General features: G+C 41.3%; 1 protein-coding gene across 6 annotated transcripts in view; it reads left to right on the top strand.

Moving 5' to 3' along the window:
• The window catches only part of CDK18 (cyclin dependent kinase 18), a 138167-nt gene extending 118467 nt beyond the window's left edge, over positions 1–19700 (top strand). For 5 of the 6 annotated variants that reach the window (XM_061632154.1, XM_061632151.1, XM_061632155.1 and 2 more), the window contains 3 exons: positions 928–1018; positions 1551–1632; positions 17211–19700. In XM_061632154.1, coding sequence (XP_061488138.1) covers positions 928–1018; positions 1551–1632; positions 17211–17247 — 210 coding nt within the window. In that variant the 3' untranslated portion in view covers positions 17248–19700. Of the gene's footprint in view, positions 1–927; positions 1019–1550; positions 1633–5055; positions 6660–17210 lie in introns of those variants that run through there. The other variant, XM_061632152.1, reaches the window with a different exon arrangement.
• The last annotated feature ends 3487 nt before the right edge of the window (positions 19701–23187 follow it).

Raw genomic sequence — 23187 nt, 5'->3', positions numbered from 1 at the left:
TTTTTCTCCTGTTCTGGCTTTCCTAGGAGACATTGTTCTGCTCTGAAGCAGCTGCTTGACCTACTCTAGCTGCGCCAAAAGTAAAGTACAAAATGTAGAGTTTCTCAGGTACAATTGTCTTTCTCCTAGTCAGTAGGACATTGGGGGGGGGATATTTCACTCAGGTTTGTTTTTGAAAGCCAAAGAACCCTTCTTGTCCCCTGCTCAGCTTCTGTTACTGGCCTTGCTTCCTGTACAGGTATATTTCAAAGGGGAAACCTGGATCATAGCCTATTTGTTCCATAATCACTGAGACCATTCAAGTTTATTCATTCTCTCCAGCTGCTTTGTAGCTACACAGGGTAGTAATGCAAACCTATGTAAAGCTGACCGTATTTATTTGTATCCCTCAAGGAGCTTAAGGATGCAATCTTAGGCACACTTACCTGGGAGCAAGCCCACTGAACACACTGGGACTGGCTTCTGGCTCAACAAATGTTGCAGCCTCAGAACAGCCTTGCAAAGTCTAGTAGGCTATAAGAGGTGGACTTGCCCAAGATCACCCAAGGCTTCCCACCTCCTGCACTATGCTCTGTTTCTGCGTACAGACAGCAAAGTATAGCTGCCACATAACATGAAATGCCATATACAGTACATTCATTTATTGCCCCCAAACTTAGATGGTAACTGCGTGTATGCATGCAGCCTGGGCAGCAAATAGAAATCATAGATGGCACAACTGCACAGGGGATTGGAAGGGTTTGCTCCCCCCCCCCAGCAAGCTACACGGCACCCATGCACAGGAATGTAGGAGTGCTCAGGAAGCTTCTATACAGACATACCCACATACTCAAATGAGCCCCTGGACACTGTAACTGCTCATACTTACATGCACATGCATACGTATGTATCATCAAGCTTTCTGCTTCTCTTTCTCTCTTTTTTTAGTACGAAGCCAAAAGACGCACTTCTGCTGAATTGGCCCTGCGACACCCTTACTTTATGGTGCTAGGTGAAAAGGTGCACCTCCTTCCCGAGAGTAAGTGTGTCAACACCACTACTTAGAACAGCTGAACCCTTCTCTCCTTCCTTCACAATCCAGTGGCTAACTAAACCTGTCTCAGGGAATATAGCCAGCTTTCCTTATTGTTGGCTAAAGAAAGGAGAAGGGGTGTTTGAATGCAAGGAGAAAGTTACTTCCCAGAAAAGGAAGCATTACCAGGATGAACATCCCCTGACAGATTTGGTAAACCCTGGTATTCTCTTGGCACAGAAAACACTCTTTGCACCACCAATGCTATGTCTGGGTAGTTCTAAGAGAGTTATACGACATTAAGGACATTGTTGGCATCCTAAGCCTTATGCTGAAACCTTAATTCCCCCCTGCCATGCACACATGCATGTGCACACGTACACACCAGTATCACTTCAAAGCACTCCATACCTATACTGCAACCACTGCTCTCTGCAATATAAATAACGGGGCTTGTGGCTGCAGTCCTATGCACTTCAGAGGATCAGAATATCTCATCCCTTCTCTCCTTGTTTCCACACCCATCCCTTTCCTCCAGCTGCCTCCATCTTCTCTCTGAAAGAAATACAGCTTCAAAAGGACCCTGGCTACCGAGGCTCAAGCTTCCAACATTCTGGTAGGTGCCTGTTTCTTTTGGAGGGGGTCAGGGAGATTAAAGGCCTTGCAGAAACACATTGTCTTTAAGGCTGCTGTATCAGTCTAAGTCTCCCAAGTGCAAATCAACCATGTCAAGACTTGATCTCATGGCACAGTGCTGGTCAGGGATAGTGTCACTGCTGTGGTGCTAAAAAAGAGGGTGCTAAAGCATTCACGAAGCCTGATTTTACTGCCACCTAATTATAGCCAATGAAACACATTTTGTAGTTACCTGGAGTAGTTAGTCATTCATGGGTGATACTGGCAGCAAAAGAAAAAGAAAGTTCTTCAAATTCATAGCAGAGCTAATAGTAGGACCCTAGTAGGCTAAACCTCACTTGTTCCTATGACGCTCTGGCTATTAAAAAAAAGTTCTTCTTTATCCAACCCCACTCATGTGCATACCTTGGAGGAGAAGCTTTCAGTATTTCCCTCTCTGTTAAACATGCCTTATTGGAGTGTCCCCAATTCTCAAGTGCAAAGCAAGCCCATCTGTATGTCCAGGTCCTTGTTCCAAACTTAGCCTCAATTCTGGCACCCTATAAGAGTTAGTCAGGTTCCTATTGGCTAGCTGTCCGCTTTTTAATCCTGTTTGAATTATGCATTTATGTATATATTACATTTCTTTCGTGTAAGGTGCTCAAGGTGGTGTACCTCATTCTTCCCCCCATTTTATCCTCACAACAACCCTGGCGAGGTAGGTGAGGCTGAGAGATGGTGACTGGCCCAAAGTCACCCAGTGAGCTTCATGTCTGAGTGCATTTGCAAAATGGCTTAACTGTGCCATAAACTGCAATAAGCCTACCTACCTTACAATGTCCAGAGCTAGTTTCTGGCACCCATGGTGACTCTGCCTTATTGAAATCATAATCATTAAGAGGCTGACGAAGAGACTGAGCAGCTCACTCTCGCTGTTATCCAAACATCCATCCTCACACAGCGCCCTTCCTTGAGGCCCATAGCTGGGGGTTCTGTGAGAACAAAAGAACTGCACAAATCAACAAGGAAAGCCAGAGGTTTCAAATGCTGTGGTTAGAATACACTGTGTAAATTGAGAATTTTTCACATTTGTTTTGATTCATAGGATTCTGGCTCCAGATTTTGCCTCACATTGACAGCTTTTCCTCCCCCATGCTAGGCACCATTAGAAAAATTCTTAATTGAATACTGTGTACAGTTCTGGTCACTGCATCGCTAAAAGGATATTTATAGAACTTAGAAAAGGTACAGAAAGGGGCAACCAAAATGGAGCAACTCACTTATTAGGAAAGGCTACAATGTTTGGGGCTTTTTAGTTTAGAAAGGTAAGGGAGGACATGATCGTGATTTATAAAATCATGCATGGTTTGGAGAAAGTGAAAACAGAGGTGTTTTTCTCCCTCCCTCATAATGCAGGAACCTGTGGTTGTTCAAATTTTTATTTATTTATTTATTTGATTTGATTTCTATACCACCCACAGCCCGAAGGCTCTCAGGGTGGTGCACAACATAGGATAAAATACAATAGAATCACAAAAACAGTAAAAGCATACATATTAAACAATTAAACGACCTGATATACATTAAAAGCTAAAAAAATAGAATTAAAATAGAATTAAAATGCCTGGGAGAATAAAAAGGTTTTAACCTGGCGCCGAAAAGATAAAAGTGTAGGCGCCAGGCGCACCTCATCAAAGAGACTGTTCCATAATTCGGGGGCAACCACCGAAAAGGCCCTAGATCTTGTTACGACCCTCCGAGCCTCTCTGTGAGTTGGAACTCGGAGGAGGGCCTTAGATGTTGAACGTAGTGAACGGGTAGGTTCATATCGGGAGAGGCGTTCCGCTAGGTATTGTGGAGTTGAATGAAGGGAGACTAAAAAGAAAGTACTTTTACACAGTGTACAGTTGGTGGAATTTGCTACTATGAGATGTGACGATGGCCACTAATGCTTAAAAGGAGCACTGAAAATACTAATAATACTAATACCAATAGTTGTTGCTGTTGTTGTTGTTATAATTTATTACCCACCCTTCACCCAAAGTTCCCATGGCAGGTTACAACAATTTTAAACATATAATTAAAAACAGTTTAAAACAACCTAAACAACATCAAAGTAAATAGGGTGGATCGTAAAAATATATATCTTCGATTTTGAAGGCCAGGGTAGAAGTGTGTCTTCAGCATTCGCCGAAGTTTGTCCAACGAAGTTGTCAGACACACCCCAGTGGGGAGGGAGTTCTACAGCTTAGGGAATGCCACAGAGAATGCCCTTCTCTGGGCCACCACCCTCTGAACTTCTGAGAGTGGCAGAACTACCAAAAGGGCGCCCAAATGCATGGAAGATAAGACTATCAATCGTCATGATAGCTATATGCTACCTCCAGGACCAGATGTAGCGTATCTCTGAATACCAGTTGGTGGGGGATAAGAGTAGGAGAAAGTTTTTGCCCTCATGTCCTCTTTGTGGGCTTCCCAGAGGCATCTGGTTGCCCACTATGGCAAACAGGATGCTGGACTAGACAGGCCTTTGTGCTTCTGATGCTCTTAAATTCCCCAAGAAGTGGAATCCTTGAGGTGCCCTTTTCCTCTAGGACAATGTACCCCTTCAGAAAGGAACATCGGAAGCTGCCTTATACTAAATCAGGCCAGTGCTCCATCTCGCTTAGTATTGTCTACACTGACTGGCAGTGGCTCTCCAGGATTTCAGACATGGTTCTCTCCTAGCCCTACCTATATGGCCCAGAGATTGAACCTGGGACCTTATGCATGCTAAGCAGATGCTCTGCTAATAAGCTACAGCCCGTGCCTTTCAAAGATAATTTGCTCTGAACCATAAATCTGTGGCAGAGAGGAAATCACATTCCTAGTAGCACTTTAACCACATACAATGACTCTTCTAAAACTGGAGAGATGTGGTGAACATGACTACCTGTAGGAACTTCCACCTCACATCACTGTGATGATGAGTCATTTGTGACCCTGAACAAAGAAGCTCTTGACTGCCAAAATGTCATAAATGGCTTATTATACTGGACCACATCCAGGTGACAAATGTTTCCTGGGAAGCTAACTTGTGTGCCTCAACCAGTAGTTCAGGTATATGGTTTGGAAATTATGCTTACATTACCTCTGGAGCTTGAGCTCCATTATGTTGAAATCATTCCAGAAAATGTGAGTGAATGAACAGTCAGGATAACAACTTGTTTGGGAGAATGTTCCAATGATTGAAGCCCAATATTGTGCCAGATCCCTGTGCAAGAGGCCTTGTCTTTCTATGCCTCAGTTCTCCATATGTTACTATCCTGTTCCATGGAGGAAAATTGCTCTTTGAAATCTGCTTTTCTATGTTATTTTCCAAGGAACGTATTTTGATCCACAGTTCTCAAAGCTTCAAACATTCTTTACCTTTCTCTTTTTCCCTCTAGCTCGAGGAAAGAACAGGAGGCAAAGCATATTTTAAACCTAGCTTTCTCATTCATTGTATCACTGGGGAGATCAAAGCACTGAGTGGGGAGAGGACCATACAGATCCTGTGGAGCTCATCCTCAGAACTATGAAGGCTAGTACTGAAGCTACCCTACAGTCCCAGGCTGCTGCATGGCTGCCTTCCAGAATTTTACCGCTTTCACCAGTCCCTCTCTCCATCCCCCCCCCCAAAAAAAGACCTGGTACCTGGTTCAGCCCCCATACTTCATACAGCAGTCAGTATCCTCCCACCTGGACAAAGATCTTCATCAAATGATTAACTGCCCCATGAATGGCCCTGAAAGGTGGACATCTGCTGGCTGCTGCTTTAGACGAAAGCAAAATGAAGACATCAAGCCAGGGTCCGCATCCTGCTGCAGAATTGACACCTGCTTTGCTTCTTTTGCATGTTGTGACAAATGTGCAGAATTCCATTGTTTGTTTGTTTCCCCCCATCATGAGATAACTCCCAGGACAACATGCAGACATGATGAGTATGTTGTTAACAGCAGGAAAGCCCTTTGATCCACTCTTATGCAGAGTTCTCTGGCTTTGAACTGAAAAGGAAACCTTAAGTTTTATACAGAGGCAAAAACAAAAGAAGACGTGTTTTCTTTTGAGTTGCTTCTGCTCTGTTCCCAGGAATGAATCTCAATTCTGAATGGGACAAACATTAAGGAGAGAGGATGGGAGCAGAGAGGCCCTTTGCTGGATTTTCTTGGCCTTCTCATTCCTTGCCCTGTTCTGTTTCCCATTGTTTGTTTTCTGAACTCAAGCTGCTATATGAGAAATCACGCCTTATTAAATTTATACCCAGTGTTTCTGAGAATCTCTCTTTAGCTCATCCCAAGAATCATTCATCAGAAACCTAAATGAATAGATGCCCTTTCCCTACCAAAGAGAACTGAGAACCCAGTAACTCAAGAATTTGCAGAAACGCCTAAATCAATACAAGTTCACTGTATAATGTGAAAGAACTCAAACCATTCTTTTGCTTACTTTTCCATGTTTCTGTTGTGCATTCTGCCTTTGTGACCAGTGTGCAAAGATGTTTTTCATTTTTTTCATTTTTTGCCCACATCAGCAGGGAAAGTACCCTAAATTAATCACCAGAAAATATTTTCAAAGACCCTGGACACTCATGCACACAGACTGAAATCCATGCATGTTTACTCAGAAGTAAATCCCATTATATTAATGGGGGTTACTCCCAGGTATGTGTGCATAGGCCTGTAGCCATATGAAGCCCCTGAAATCTATTAGAACAGAAATGCACTCTTAGGCTTTGGTACAGGCAATATGCTCAAAGCTTATATATACCAACGAAAGAGTGTACATTTTTGTTGCTGTTGCTACTTCAGGAGCAGTTGCTATTCAGATCAGTCAAACAAGGTTCTGTATGGAATGTGTCTCCAAAGGACAGGACAATTCTGAAAATGTCTTGCTTGTGAATGTTAAAAAATGGAATCTGAATGTCACTTTACTTTTACTAGTCTATTTTTATTCTAACAGTCAACTAACCACAGGCAGGGGGGATGTGGAAAGAAATCTTATGTGAAAATTAGTAGCACGATTTTGTCATTTATGGTTTCTGCTTGCCTGTTCTGAGGTCTTATCCTGATTTAAAGATTCATTCTGTACAGCCTCAAGAGAGAAGCATGATTTCTCACACCTCAGTTTTGCCAGCCATTAAATGGAGATATTTAATTGAGTGGTACGTCTTAATACTGGCAGAACTATACAGGGATCTGTCCTGGAGCAGCATGCCTAAGAACATAAGAAGAGCCTGCTGGATCAGGCCAGTGGCCCATCTAGTCCAGCATCGTGTTCTCACAGTGGCCAACCAGGTGCCTGGGGGAAGCCCACAAGCAGGACCTGAGTGCAAGAACACTCTCCCCTCCTGGGGCTTCTGGCAACTGGTTTTCAGAAACATACTGCCTCTGACTAGGGTGGCAGAGCACAGCCATCATGGCTAGTAGCCATTGATAGCCCTGTCTTCCATGCCTGGCTGAGGGCTGCACTTACCATGAATCAGATTCCAGAAGGAGCACCAAGTTACTGCCTCCTCAGTGCATCTCACTGTCTTTTTTTTTCTTCAAATGAACTCAAGGCCAGGCAGTATATAGGAGGAGGAGATGAGAGCGTACATACTGACTTTTAGTTTAAAAATGCATCGCTTGGGTATATAACCTAGTGTAGTATTCCCCCTATTTGAGATGGGGTGTTTGGGACCAGGAAAAGTTTTAATGCAAATACAGCATGAATTTCCTATCTAAGGCACTATCTCTGCCCACAAACAGATGGATCATGTCCTCCATGAGTGAGCAGACTTTAAATTAGTTCTAAAAATATGCAAAGAATTGGCTGGCATCTTCAAATCAATATGTGAAATTCAGCCCCTCCCCTCTTGCTGCTTTTTGGCCCTCGTTGCCCCCCCCGCAGTTACCTAGCAATGCTGCAGTGACAATAGAAGCTACAACTGACAGAATTCCCCTTCTCTGCAATTCTTCAAGGTATAGCAGTCCTGCCTGGGTCTCGACTCTAGATTTAACAGTCCAATGACCCTTTATCATCTTGAACCCTTCAAACTTCCCTTGCTTGCCCACTCCTCCTTGGCAGTAATGCACAATTCCCTGCTGTTACACCCTGTGTGATGTTTTATCTCAGACCTCCCTTTTTCTTGGCTCATCCTGTCTCCATGCCATGTCACCAACAGCTATTGTTTCCTCAGGTTCCTGCTTGTCAATCCACTTCCATTTCCTTTCACAATCCTGTCTCTTGGCCAACCTACCTACCATTCCTCACAATGCAGCATCCAGTCCAGACAGTGACTACTTTGGGGTTTGTTCAGAGAGCCTCTTGCATGCAGCTCCTTCGTTTCTTGCATCCTCTGCCCTTTTCCTCAGACCTTCATTTCTTCTTCCTTCAGGTACCTCTTTCTCAGTCCACAAGCTACTTTGCACCCTTTCTTTAGCCACCTTGCTTCTGGGTCCTCTGTTACTTAGCTTTCCTGCCTCCTAGAACTTTACCTTGCTCCATGAAGATACTCCTATCTCTACAGCCTGTGTGAAGCTTTAATCGCAGGCAAACTGCCATCTTTCCCTTTCCTCACATAAACGGAACAGAAAATATTCCGACAACTTTGTTTCTTGAAATTGTGGGTAAACATTTAACATAACCACACCATCTCAGCCAGTCACTGTCAGAGCCTTCACTGCCACAAACTCAATACAGTGGTCATTATGTCCTCTAATGCTAGACTTGGGTTGTCCCATATCTTACCTGTCAGGAAGAAATGGGGTCTCTCTAGTATAAGGTGCTTTCTGCATACTCAGGGATGCCCTATGTATGCGGAAGTACATTTATTTGTAAATTAAGAGGAAAATTCAATGTTAAAAACCAGGCAGACAGCCTGACAAGGACCTATGCACAGGGACTTTCAAGACCTGTGAACTGCAGAGGGCTGTTCAGCTATGCAATGTTGAGAGTATGCATTGAAGTGAGGAAAGAAAAATGAATGGGCTAGAAGATAGGTCTGCCTGAGTCTCTTTTTTTTTTTACAATAATTTTTATTCAAATTTCCATAAAACAAACAAAACAAAATCATAAAACATTCAAAGACAAAAAACAAAACAAAAATGATTAAACAAAAAAATAAAATGTTGACTTCCCATTTGTCGCAGATCAGTTATAGGTCTACAATATATAACAATCCTGTCTCTTAAATTATATTATAAAATCACTTTCCTCCAGTAGTTATCTTAATTAATCATCAAATCTTATAGACATTACTTTATTCTTTCCACAAAAAGTTAAAGAGAGGTTTCAGTTCTTTAAGAAATATATCTATCAATTTTTCTCCAAATAAACATGTCGATTAATCCATCTCAATAATAATAATAATCTTATTGTCATAACCATAGTCCAAATAAACATATCGATTAATCCATCTCATCAAATCTGTTAAGTCCAATAATTTCAATAGCCATTATTCCATTATCCATATTAATTCCATCTTCCATCTTCAGTAGTCCTGTTAAGTCCAGTAATTTCAGTGTCCAATCTTCCATTATCAGTATTCCATAGTAATCTTGCTGTCATAGCCATAGTCATATAATAAGAGTCTGATGGGAATTTCCTCTATCCCAAATATTTTCTTGCCATCGATTCTGAATAAGTTGCTGAAATATTGTTGTAAAGTCATATCTGTGTTCTTCTTTTTTACAAAATGCACTGGCTCATCTCTTGAGAGTTTTTCCATTGTCACATGGCTGCAGTTAATTCCATAGATTTTCTCTATATCAAGCTCCATCACGTCATTCCAGTCCAGAAAATTATCCAAGCCATTGATAACTTTATCTCTAATATCTTCATTAATTTCTTCAGAGATAACGTTAAATTCCAAACAGTAGATTTTATTTCTAATATCCATAAACTCCAGATCTTTTTCCAATTCCACATTTGTTCCAATCTCCAGGGCTTGTATCTTCCCTTTATTTTTTCTTTTCTCATCTCTGATCTCATTCTCCTCTCTCACAGGATCCCCTATTTCTTTAAGCTCCTGCGTCATTTTGCTCAGTTCAATTTTCAGCTCCTTACTGCCCTGTCGCAGGGTTTGTTTCGTTATCACAATCTCATCCATTATTTTCTGAAACATAATTACTTCCAGATTCTCAGCCACTTTCTTGATTGCCATTTTTAAAACCACGAAAACAAAACAAAACAAAAATAAAGAAGAACCACTTCTTATTTCAGCAACAATTGGGTTAATATTCCAGGCTTGATGACATCACAGTATAAACAGAGCAGCCTGCCTTATCTCTCTATGTTCAAGAATACAAAACAAATTTGGTTCCCAGCATCAAAACAGTTAGTGGCGTCGTGAAGAAGCAGATTCGTCAAAATAAAATAGACCAAAAAGAGAATAGTCCCAGACAACATAATGTTCCAAAGTTCATATTTTTTATTTTTTTCTCCTCGGAATAGAAATCCCTCTTCTGTTTATATCTTTAGAATGCACTTCCAGGACAGCTTTTTGCAATAGAAACAGAGATAAGCTGTTAATTTCGTGAATAACAGAGAAGAGTTATAGCTCACCCAGAAGTTCTTTAAAGCTGATTCATTTGACAAATCTCTTTTTGCTGCAACAATTTAAACCAAGTAAAAAGAAAAAATAGAAAGAAGGGTGCTTGCCTGTTAGTCCGTTTTCTCTTTGAAGAAAAGATAAATGTATCGCATTAATCAGATAGAGCTTGTTCGGAAGTCCGTCCGGCATTGCTGGCTGGACCTTTTCTCATAAATTAATGAAATCCAGTCCTCCCAACAAAAACAGGCTTTTGAGGTTGATCTCTACGTTTCTCCCTGCCCGGGAGAAATTTCATCAGTCAAAAAAAAATGTTCTGACTGATTTATATCTGAATAAGCTTCTTCTGAGGCGGGAGCCCGTCTCAAGAGCAGGCACAAGCGAAGTCACCCTTCCCGGAAGTCCGGTCTGCCTGAGTCTCTTAACAGCTAAGAATATCCTCAATGGGGGACTAGGGTTAGATGGATGCATGCCATACAATTTTTAAAAAATCCTTCTCTTGCTGTATGGTGAAGTTCTAGAAGGAGAAAAGGGGACACCTTTTTCCCTTTCCCACTTTCTCACATGCAGATTCAGGGCCTCAAAACTGTGTCCTTAAAGTGCTATAGCAGAGGAAGTTTTTAGGAGGATGGGAAAGGGGGAAAAAAGGTATCCCTTTTCCCTCTCCTGACACCTTTTCTGCCGCTCTGCATCCCCTGAGCAGTACTGTAAGTGGCCTGTTCCAGCCTGAAACATATCCCTTTCCACCATAATATTTGGTTGCAGGTCCCTTCTTGTAGAGTTCTCAAAAGTGAACTGTAACTAGGCAGGATGATGGTTTTCAGCAACAGGATTGTGGTCTGGATCTGTGCTCTTGGAGACACAGAGTTCCATTTTCAAGGCGGGTCCCAAGTGCTGACTCTGAGAAGGCAAAACATTCTGTGAGCCCCACTCATTTTGATGGGGTTTCTTTATTAGTGCTTCAAATGTCAGATTATATACCAAGCCTAATCCCTACATAAACATTCAGCACACTTTTATATGCTTCTGTTCCTGAGTCTCAGGCTGCAATGCTGTACTTACTTACCTAAGCCCCACTGAACTCAGTGGGACTTGTTTCTGAGTAGACGTGTAGGAGTGCACAGTTAGTATGCCGCAGGAAAAAGCAAAGTACTTTTCTAATCAATGGAAATAAACAAGCTTAGTTTACCAGCTTTTCTCTCCACCATACACGAATGACATGGAGTTCGAATGTTTTTGTGGAGTCAGGCTATTATACTAATAACTATTCAACATATGCCACACTAAATAGTTGGTAGAGCTGAGCCTATAATGGTATTGTTTACTCCATTCCATATTTAGATTGGATGCTTCAAAGAACTCACTGCAAGAGGATACTTAGTCATTACTTAGCATATACTGCACTTTGCTGGCTCCACTGACAGTGCTGTTAATCAGATAACAGCTCAACTGCCTGTTTGATCCTTAGATAAAACTATTCCCACAAGACACTGATTCAGCAAAACATTTAATCATATTCTAATGCTTAGAACCTAGGTTGCCTTATGGAAATCAATACATTGAAAGTAAGGCTTGTGCCTGAGTACCTTGGTTTGTTGTTGTTATGAGCCTTCAAGTCGATTACGATTTATGGCGAACCTATGAATCAACAACCTCCAAGAGCATCTGTCATGAACCACCCTGTTCAGATCTTGTAAATTCAGGTCTGTGGCTTCCTTTATGGAATCAATCCATCTCTTCTTTGGCCTTCCTCTTTTTCTACTCCCTTTTGTTTTTCCCAGCATTATGGTCTTTTCTAGTGAATCATGTCTTCTCATGATGTGTCCAAAGTATGATAACCTCAGTTTCATAATTTTAGCTTCTAGTGACAGTTCTGGTTTAATTTGTTCTAACATCCAATTATTTGTCTTTTTTGCAGTCCATCGTATGTGCAAAGCTGTCCTCCAACACCACATTTCAAATGAGTTGATTTTTCTCTTACCCACTTTTTTCACTGTCCAACTTTCACATCTATACATGAGATTGGGAATACCATGGTCTGAATGATCTTGACTTTAGTGTTAAGTTATACATCTTTGCATTTGAGGACCTTTTCTAGTTCTCTCATAGCTGCCCTCCCCAGTCCTAGACTTCTTCTGATTTCTTGACTATTGTCTCCATTTTGGTTAATGACTGTGCCAAGGTATTGATAATCCTTGACAAGTTCAATGTCCTCATTGTCAACTTTAAAGTTACATAAATCTTCTGTTGTCATTACTTTAGTCTTTTTGACGTTCAGCTGTAGTCCTGCTTTTGTGCTTTCCTCTTTAACTTTCATCAGCATTCGTTTCAAATCATTACTGGTTTCTTCTAGTAGTATGGTATCATCTGCATATCTTAAATTATTGATATTTCTCCCTCCAATTTTCACACCTCCTTCATCTTGGTCCAGTCCTGCTGTTCGTATGATATGTTCTGCATATAGATTAAACAAATAGGGTGATAATATACCCCCGTCTCACACCCTTTCCAATTGGGAACCAATCAATTTCTCTATATTCTGTCCTTACAATAGCCACTTGTCCAGAGTATAGGTTGTGCATTAGGACAATCAGATGCTGTGGCACCCCCATTTCTTTTAAAGCATTCCATAGTTTTTCATGTTCTGCACAGTCAAAGGCTTTGCTGTAATCTATAAAGCACAGGGTGATTTTCTTCTGAAATTCCTTGCTCCATTCCATTATCCAACGTATGTTTGCAATATGATCTCTGGTGCCTCCTCCCTTTCTAAATCCAGCTTGGACGTCTGGCATTTCTCGCTCCATATATGGTAAGAGCCTTTGTTGTAGAACCTTGAGCATTACTTTACTTGCATGGGATATTAAGGCAATAATTTGATAATTACTACATTCCCTGGGATCCCCTTTCTTTGGAATTAGGGTATATATTGAACGCTTCCAGTCTTTGGGCCATTGTTTAGTTTTCCATATTTCTTGACAGATTTTTGTCAAAATTTGGACAGATTCAGTCTCAGTAGCTTATAGCAACTCTATTGTTATGCCATCTATTCCTGGTGATTTGTTTCTTCCAAGTATTTTAAGAGCAGCTTTTACCTCACATTCTAAAATTTCTGGTTCTTCATCATACGTTTCCTCTGTGAATGAATCTGTCATCCTTGCATCTCTTTTATAGGGTTCTTCAGTGTATTGCTTCCATCTTCCTTTTATTTCATCTCGATCAGTCAGTGTGTTCACCTGTTGATTATTCAGCATCCCTACTCTTGGTTTAAATTTCCCTTTCATTTCTCTAATCTTTTGTAATAGGGCTCTTGTTCTTCCCTTTTTGTTGTCCTCTTCTATTTCTCTACAATAACTATTGTAATAGTTCTCTTTGTCCCTACGTACTAGTCACTGTATTGTTGCATTTCAGGTTCTTACCGTGTTTCTATCTCCTCTTGCTTTTGCTTTCCTCTCTTTAACCATTTGAAGAGTTTCTTCAATCATCCATTGAGGTCTTTCTCTCTTTTTAACTACAGGTATTGTCTTTTTGCATAATGTCTCTGACTTCACTCCATAGTTCTTCTGGTTCTCTGTCAACAAAGTTTAAAGCCTCAAATCTGTTCCTTATTTGATCTTTATAGTCTTCTGGGATGTTATTTAAATTGTATTTTGGCATTATGATTGCTTTGTTCTTATTCTTTAGCTTTACTCTGATTTTCGATATGACCAGTTCATGATCTGTACCGCAATCTGCTTCTGGTCTTGTTTTTGCAGAAAGTATGGAACTTCTCCATCTTCTGCTACCAATTATATAATCAATTTGATTCCTATATTGACCATTTGGTGATGTCCATGTTTACAGTCTTCTTTTCGGTTGTTCAAGAAATGTGTACCTTGGTAGTTTGGTGTAATAGTATATCTAGGATGTAATATGGTGATAATCCATATTTCTGCTTTAAAATTATTGACTATTGGTTGGGGGCATACTCTTGCTTCCTTAGTACTCAGATTACTTATAAATAGATTTGTATGCCAACAGCGGCCCTTGATTTTCTTGTCCCAACATACTAAAGTTTAATTCCTGTAATTCACTTACAGTGCAATTGTAAGCATTTCATTCACAAGAAAGTCCCAATGAATTCAGTGGGGCTTACTCTCTACTAAGTACATGTTAAGGACTGCAGCTGTGGAACAGATCCTTGAACACAATGTGGGCTAGTAACCATTTGTAGGATTGTGCTTTTAGCCCTCTAAGCTCCAAATTTTGCAGATTCTTCCACCATTTCAACATTCAGTTGAGAGAACTGTGCACTTCCTGAGTTTTTTCCTTTTTTAAAAAAGGCCCAGTCAGGAACTTTGTGATATACTAAATCTGGCAGATTTTCTGCCACCACTCAGGTAGAAGCTCAACAAGGAGTTCTAAGCATGTGAGGCAAACATTCATGTCTTGGGGCTGGGGGGACGAATGGAGAAGGGAGGAACCAACATAATTGTGTGATCCAAAGGTCTAACAAAGTATTTCCAAACCCAAACAGATATGCATACCTGTGAAAAAACTTATGGTTCAATACTGCCACTTTCTAGTGGGATATATTTGCCAAGTATACATCTATCATTTGGGGACCAGTTATGGGATAATGAAGGCATCTAATACATGCAGCACAGTGTAAATAGGAGACAAAATCAAATTACGACAGTCTCGGCCTGGAATATGGACTGTCAATCAATGCCACCTTGATGAAATCAATACATTCCTTTTCACTTATTTGAGTGTCCTCTTTGACACATCTTCTGGTTTGAAACAAAGTCTCAAAGCTTGCTTAATTGAGGCTATGAAAGCCACCCACACCTTGAACCAGAGAATTTATTCCATGTGTACACCAACAACTTGGTGGTACTACAATTCTCATTTGCTTTCCATTCATATGGAGAATTCCCAGTGTGCTCAGTTTATGGGGCCAACAGAAGTCCTGTAGAAGTTATGGTTAGAATTAAACACAATCTCAATACAACCAAAGTACATACCCTCCTTCTATAAAATATTTAGGGCCTGACTTCAAGAGTACTAAAAGTGTGTTTGCAGTGTCCTTCAACAGCAGGGAAATGTTTTCCTGGCATTCATATGCAGTGATGGGGAAAGCTCCTGTTGAATTTCCTCTTCTCATTCAGCTGTTAAAGGCCTAGGAGTTGTGCCACACACAAAAAGCTGGCAGACCTACATAAACAGGAATGTGTGTAGTGTTTCTGCAACAGTGCAAACATGCATTATGATTCAACAGAGGGAACAATATACAACTTTTTCTTTTAACTGACAAAAAAAGTCCTGTAAGCAATATAAAATTAAAATCAAATGTTTAAGGTTCTGTTTTCACAGCTAACAGAGGATCCATTTAAATCATATGATTATCTATGACTACAGACCTTAAAACCATCCTCCAAAATGTTATATTTGATTAACAATAATTAACTAAATAAAATATATCTCTCTGGCACACCCTGAATGTTTTGCAAATTCACACATCCAACTTTTCTGTTCAGTTTTTACTCCTGCAACACACTTTGCAACTATTAAATGGCCAAAATGTTGATTGACAGTGGATTTGGGACTGGAACTTTTGTTGCCTGAAGCACAGCAGTGGGAAAGGTGCTCCCCCACAAATGCCTCCCCCTTCCTGGCAGTAAAAAAAATACAGCAAAAATAAATTTAAAAACTAACAATTTGCTGCTCTTTCATGACATTCCAAATCTGTTACTTGAAGCAGTCACTTCACTCTGCCTAATGGCAAGGCTAGCCCTGGGAGGACTGGACTATGGTGGTTAACAAGTGATTTAGTGTTTCTGCAGGGTCTGCTGAAGCAAGACCTGGAGAGGGAAACAGGAGCCATGGCCCTTTATTGTGTAGCACTGAATGTGGCAATTTTGTAGCTCCACCAAGTACAAGATGGGTTTACAACATGTAACACAGCACCAACACAATCTAAATATTGCCATTGCCATTAACATAAATCCTTCACCACTTGGCTCACTTGATACTGAGCAGATCCAGGGTCTGAAATGCAAGGAAATGTCTGAGCAAAAGACTAGAGCTGAAAAGTGGTTTCCTATGGCTATTAGACAGAGCGGAATTAGGAACCTTCTCTGAAGCTGAAAGCCTGTTCCTGTAACTTGTTCCTCTGCTTGCTATTGAATAATTTAGCCAGGTTTCCCCGGCAGCTCTTTCCTGAAGGATTTTTCATTGTCAGGACGCTGTTATTTATTAGATCATGTCTGGCTATCGGTGTGAGCTTGAGATAACTCCCTTTTGTTCCAGTGCATTTCAGTGGCTATTTATTCCTATCCAGCTAAGTGATATTGTGTGCAAATATTTGGCTTTAGGCCGTATAAGGCTTGATTTATAATCCCACTTTTGCTTGCTCACTTATGTGGCTTGGCAGACTCAATCCCAGTCTGTGGCTTTTCGTGTGTGCGTGCACACACACACACACACACACACACACACACTCTCTCTCTCTCTCTCTCTCTGCCTGTATAGCTTATCCTTTCCCCTTATGTCTAAGTAAGAATTTACAAATCAGTAAGCCTTTGGGGTTTTTTGACACAGCTGACGTGTGTGGGTATCATTCCACCAGAGGCAATATCACTGGGAGATTTCCTTTTGTAAAGTCACCTAGTCCCAAACTCCATATGTTTATATCCACTATCTCTATTCTTTTCCACATTTGACTGTATATTATTGTAGCACAGTGGTAACAGCTATCATTATTTTGAGGAATTAGGTTAATCTGTAGACTCCACACACATCAACTCCAAATGAATCCAGTTAAAGTAGTGGTGGGGAACTTGTGGGTGTTCAGATATTGCTGACCACCAACTCCCATCAGCCCCAGCCAACATGACCTAATTGTCAGGGGTGATGTCTCTTGTAGTCCAGCAATGTCTGCAGGGCCAAAAGTCCCCCAAACCTGAGCTAAAGTTAGGCTGGAGTCCTATACACATCTGCCTGCCTGGTAACCCCACTGAAGTTAATGGGACTTATATTTGAATTCACAGGTAGGATTGCACTAAGACCTGCTGCAAGCAATGGGACTTAAAATTATTCAGGATGATCTTGTTCAGGTTTGGGTTTTTTTGCAGGATTTATGACACAACTAACTTATCTGGATTGGATTATCGTGTTTTAAAGCTTCTACTAACCAATACTCCATGATCCCAATTAGTTATCTTTTAACTAAAAAAGAAAAATAAACTATTTTTTTTAAAAAAAACTAGTTTTTTTCATGTTTCGCTTTTGTCTCCCTTCATGTAAATCCCATTCTTTGTTATCCACTGACTGCACAGAGAAATCTATACAATCTCTCTTTCAGATCAACCTTTTATCCATTTGAAAAAATATCCTAGTCCCACCTCCCAGCATAGCCTTCAGGCACAGATAAGAGCAGTTCCTTTCACTCAGCAGAGGGGAACATGTGGCCTACCAAATGTTGCTGGGCTTCAACCCTCATCAGCTGCAGCCAGCATAGCCAATGGTTAGGGATAATGGGAGTTGTAGTCCAGCAGCATCTGGAGGGCTACAGGTTCCCCATACTTGCTTTAACATTTCCTTACGTGTTTTATGCAATTGAAGATTCTTTCAGTAAGAATTGTTTCTGCCTTATATTTGGCAGGAAGAGTGCCATTTGCCGTTTTGGGATGTGATGTTCATATGATGCTCTTTGAGATGTAATTGATCAACTTGTGTGTTTGGTTTGGGGGGGCTTCCTTTTCATCTTGTGTATTCTTTTCAACCACTCTCTGAAGAAAGCAAATTACTGTTGCAATATTATTTTTTAAAAATATAAATTCAACATTTTTTTCATTTTTGTATTATTATTAGTGTTTTAAGGATACCAACTTGAGCCAGGGTGGGATTCATTTAGGGCAGCCTTCGCCAACTGAGTGCCCTCCAGATATTTTGGACTATGACTCCCACCAGTCCAAAACATCTAGAGCAGTGTTTCCCAACTAGTGGGCCACCAAATGTTGTTGGACCACAATTCCCATCTTTCCTGACCTTGGCAATGCTGGCTGAGGCTGCTGGGAGTTGTGGTGCAACAACATCTGGTGGCCCACTAGTTGGGAAACGCTGATCTAGAGGCACCAGGTTGGCGAAGGATAGATTAGGGTTTTGCTCTGTCATCATCCTGCAGCAAATTAGGGACAATGGGCTGGAGCACACCTCAGTGGGAGGCTGCAGAACACAAATGTACATATATATCCCAGTGTGACTTGATGTGTACATTTAGAGGCACTTATTGCAGAGAGCTCCCCCATCTCCACGCCCAGTCCAACAGCAGCCAGGAATATGGAGAAGACATGGAAGCTCAGGATGCAGTGACAAAGCTCCACATTTGTATATTATGGACCAGGGAAGGATCTTAATGGGAGGCCATTTCCTGTGACTCTAATGTGCTCTGACCCAAAGCAGGGAAGTGACTGCATATGATATCATTCAGTGCCCATTCCTGTTTCAGCACTGTAAGACCCACATTGGTAGAATTTCAGGAATTTAGGCCACAGTCCTATATACATTTACCTGAGAGTAGCCATTTAACTTCTGACTGGCTTCTTCCTTCTAAGTATACATGCATTACTTCATAGTAATTATACATAGGATTGCTCTGTTAATTATGAATAACCATCACAGTCTCTGTTTTCAGCGAACTATTAACAGGATGATTGGTTTCCAAGACAGGCCCCTGCCTACTTGATGGTGTTTTTATACATAAAAATAAAAGGCATTGAGACCTCACATGCTTCTTGTGTCAGGTATGAATGCTGTTTAATTCAGGAAATAATGTAAAAGAGAAATCAACAGTGCAAATCCTGTACATGTCTACTCAGAAGTAAGTCCCACTGAGTTCCACGCACTTTCCCTGGTCAGTGGGTATGGGGTGCAGCCAATGTTGGGTTTGCATATTAGACGCCAATTCAAAACGAAACTGATTTGGCCTTTGTGTGTGAAACCTACTCATGACTCCTTCAGTCAAACAAAGAAGTAAGGGAGACCTGATCTTTTAATTTCCAAGAAATGCTTGTAACATGCATTTTGTCATTATTGTGTAGCTGCATCTCATGACTACTTGTGGTGCTCCAAGTGAGATATTGTTCACCTCATTTTCTCCTAGGGGACCAAATTGCCCATTGGGCCAGAATATCCATGTTCACGTGGTTCACCTGTGCCTGAACCCTCATGAAGTACGGGTGCATGATGGCTCTTCAGGCACAGGTTGCATAATTGGGCTTGTACGTGGCTCTTCAGGCACAGGTTGCATAATTAGGCTTGTACGTGGCTCTTCAGGCACAGGATGCAATTCCAGCTCCATTCTCTCCCATGAACTGATAGGTTTGCAACCCAGTCTGTCTATATTTAAAAGCAAATCCCAATGATTTCAATGGGATTTACTTTCCTGGTTACCTATTAGGGTTGCCAGGCTCAAGGCCTGAGAATGATTCTGTATCTTTAAGACAAGAGAAAATTCAGCTGTAGGTTTTCTTGCAACACTGTAATGGGAAAAAACACTTGGCGAAATTCTCCTTTCTCCCTGCACAACTTTTAAAGATACAGAAGACCTCTTGGAGGCTGGGCCTGGCAACCAAGAGGTCTTCTGTATCTTTAAAAGTTGTGCAGGGGGGAGGGAGGATTTCACCTTGTGGTTTTTCCCATTACAGTGTTGCAAGAAAACCTGCACTTGGCTGAATTTTCTCTTCTCTTAAAGATACAGAATCATTCTCAGACCCTGAGCCTGGCAACCCTATTACCTATGCTGAAAGTAGCATGCATGGCTCCTTCTCCTAAAATTTATTCTGTGAGAGAATAACTGTCCCACGGTCATCCAGTGAGCTTCATGGCTCACAGTCCTAATCCTACACTCTAATCACTACCCCGTGCTGACTCTCTCCCTTACTTCTGGCATATATTGGAAAACTGATGCGTATTTTCTCTACCTCCATCCCTTTGGTCTGTATCTCTCTCATGCCTTACTTTCACTTAAAAAAATAAGGCTGTGTTAGAACATGACCTTTATTTTATTTTTTATTTTTATTTATTAAATTTTTATGCCGCCCCACTAGCATAGCTCTGTGGGCGGTGAACAACAAAGCAATACAAGTATATACAATAAAATCCAATAAAACATACAGCAGAGTACAGAGAATGAAAGATCTAAAAACAATTACAACACATTTTAAAACTAAATTGTTAAATTAAAAGCCCTAGAAAAGAGGAAGGTTTTAACCTGGCACCGAAAAGACAACAGCGTCGGCGCCAGGCGCACCTCATCGGAAAAACTTCCACAGTTCGGGGGCCACCACAGAGAAGGCCCTAGTTCTTGTTACCACCTTCCGAGCCTCTCTGTGGGTCAGAGCTTGGAGGAGGGCCTTCGATGTGGAACGCAGTGTACGGGCAGATTCATATTGGGAGAGGCGTTCCAACAGGTATTGTGGTCCCGTGTCGTATAAGGCTTTATAGGTCAAAACCAGCGCTTTGAATCTGACCTGGAAGCAAATTGGAAGCCAGTGCAAGCGGGCCAGAACAGGTGTTATGTGTTCGGACCGCTTGGTCCTTGTTATCAATCTGGCAGCCGCGGTTTGCACGAGCTGTAGCTTCCAAACTGTCTTCAGAGGCAGCCCTACGTAGAGCGCATTGCAGTAATCCAATCGCGAGGTTACCAGAGCATGTACCACTGATGTGAGGTCGTCCCCGCTCAGATAGGGACGTAGCTGGGCTACCAACTGAAGATGGTAGAACGCATTCCGTGCCACTGAGGCTACTTCAGCCTCCAGTGACAGGGAAGGATCTAAAAGAACTCCCAGACTATGAACCCGCTCCTTTAGGGGGAGTGTAACCCCATCCAGGACAGGGTATATATCCACCGTCTGATCAGAGAAACCCCACACCAAGAGCATCTCAGTCTGTCTGGATTGAGTCTCAGTTTGTTAGCTCTCATCCAGTCCATTATCGAGGTCAGGCAACGGTTCAGCACATTGACATTGACATTGACATTGACCTTGAGGTGTGCTTTTAAAAAAAAAAGTTTACTTATTTAACACAGATGTGGAGGCAGTACAGGCAAGCAGGCAAACATCATGTGCTTCTTTCCAGCAGGTACTGTGATCAGCTGATGGCAGGTTAAGAGCACAGAGTTCTGCAATGTCATGTTCAGCATTTTGTTTTGAAGGTCCCCTACTAAAATGGCCTTATTGCCCAAGACAGGCTCATTGGTGCCTGCCTTACAATCTCTTTCTGAGCTCCAGCCTTTGGTCCTACTTCCATGATTGCTGAGACCTTGGATAGATTCACTTTTGGTCCTTTTCCTATCATATCTGGTTAGGGGTGTAGATCTACCCAGTGCACTTACACTGTGCACTGGGTGGAGGTGAAAAAGCAGTACATTATATGATCTTTTCTTGATAACAGTAGGATGCGAAACTGATGGGGCTTTGTAAACCAAAAGACACTCCAATGTCTGTCCCATACTGCTGTGGCCGTATCTGTATCTGCTTTAGTTCCTGTGTTTATAGAGTAACATGTGGCATGTCCCCAGAGTCTCCCTTGCTCGTCCCTTGCTTATACTGATGCCCTGTGGCAAAAGGCCCAAATGTAGCTTTGAGGTAAGAATTCCTTCTTTGGTTACTTCCTCACTCTCCACATCTAGCCGGGGAGGAAACTGTGGATTCAAGATGACACAATATATCCTAACTGTGAACATTCTCTTGTGCGATTCATACTGAAAATGCAGATGGTATATCTAACCATATTATTATTGTACAAACAAAATACATGTTTAAAGGAGAGGTGATTTTATAAAAGGTTTATTCCAAGTAAAGCAATGATGTTTTTCATGGAGAGTTTTGGAATAAATGGAAGAGTTACTGATAGAAAGATAGTATTCATTTTATCAGAGCAGTGTCTGAATGTTTTATAAAGAATGGGCTTTTCTTTTATTGCAGACGTGACATGGATTGTTGTGAATGTTGATCATTTTCTCCCTGAAGTTATACTGCAAATATATCATAAATGCTACAAACACTGAAAATAAACTTTGCTGAGTACCAGGTGGCTCTGATCAGAGATTTTATCTTGGAAAATAGAAAGATGAAATGCCAATCTCTGTGATCTGTTGTTTTTTCAAACTGGAAAGTCTGCCTCTTCCAAATCCCTCCCGCCTGGAGTGGATAGAATTTTTTTAAAAGGAGGGTGACTTTTCTGATAACACAACTGTTTATAACACTTGCACAACTATGGTTTATTTATTGATTTATTTATGTTATTATATGTCACCTTTCAGGACAAAGCCCTCCAAAAGCTGCTTGCAAAAAGATACAAAGAATGTCATGGCACCTTAAAGATTTAACAAATTTAGTATACCATGATAGCAGGGGTATCTGGATCTATGATCTGGATATATTTGGGGAAGAGCTATAGCTTAATAATAGAGCATCTGCCTTGTATGCAGAAGGTCCCAGGTTCAATCCTTGGCATCTCTAGTTAGGGCTGGGAGATAACCCTGCCTCAAACTCTGGAGAGCTGCTGCTAATCCATGTAGACAATACTGAACCAGATGAATCAATGATCTGACTCAGTATAAATTGGCTTCCTTTGTTCCTATATGGACTCCATTCTGCAATCATCATGGATTTCATTCTCCAACCATAGCTCACTCACATTCCAAGTTACATATGTAAATATATGCCCTCCTGCATTCTACATACAATAGGAAATTATTATCCATTGACAATCTTCTAAAGAACACCATTCAGTTACCATGGATGTTGAGGCCCCACAAAGATGAACTACAAGCCATCAAGAATATGGGGCTTGAGCACATCCAGCCACCAGGCTCTGCCATTTTGAACTCACCCATAATTACTTCAGCTTTCAGGAAAGCATGTATCTCCAGATCAGTGGACAGACATGGGCACTCACATGGCTCCACAGTATGTCAGCATCTTCATGGCTGACTTAAAACAATGCTTTCTCAGCTCCTATCTTC

Source organism: Rhineura floridana, chromosome 6 (genome assembly GCF_030035675.1).
Source record: "Rhineura floridana isolate rRhiFlo1 chromosome 6, rRhiFlo1.hap2, whole genome shotgun sequence".
Classification (NCBI taxonomy): Eukaryota; Metazoa; Chordata; class Lepidosauria; order Squamata; family Rhineuridae; genus Rhineura; species Rhineura floridana.
The sequence above is the reverse complement of the archived record's forward strand: the minus strand, read 5'-3'. Positions and strand labels throughout refer to the sequence as shown.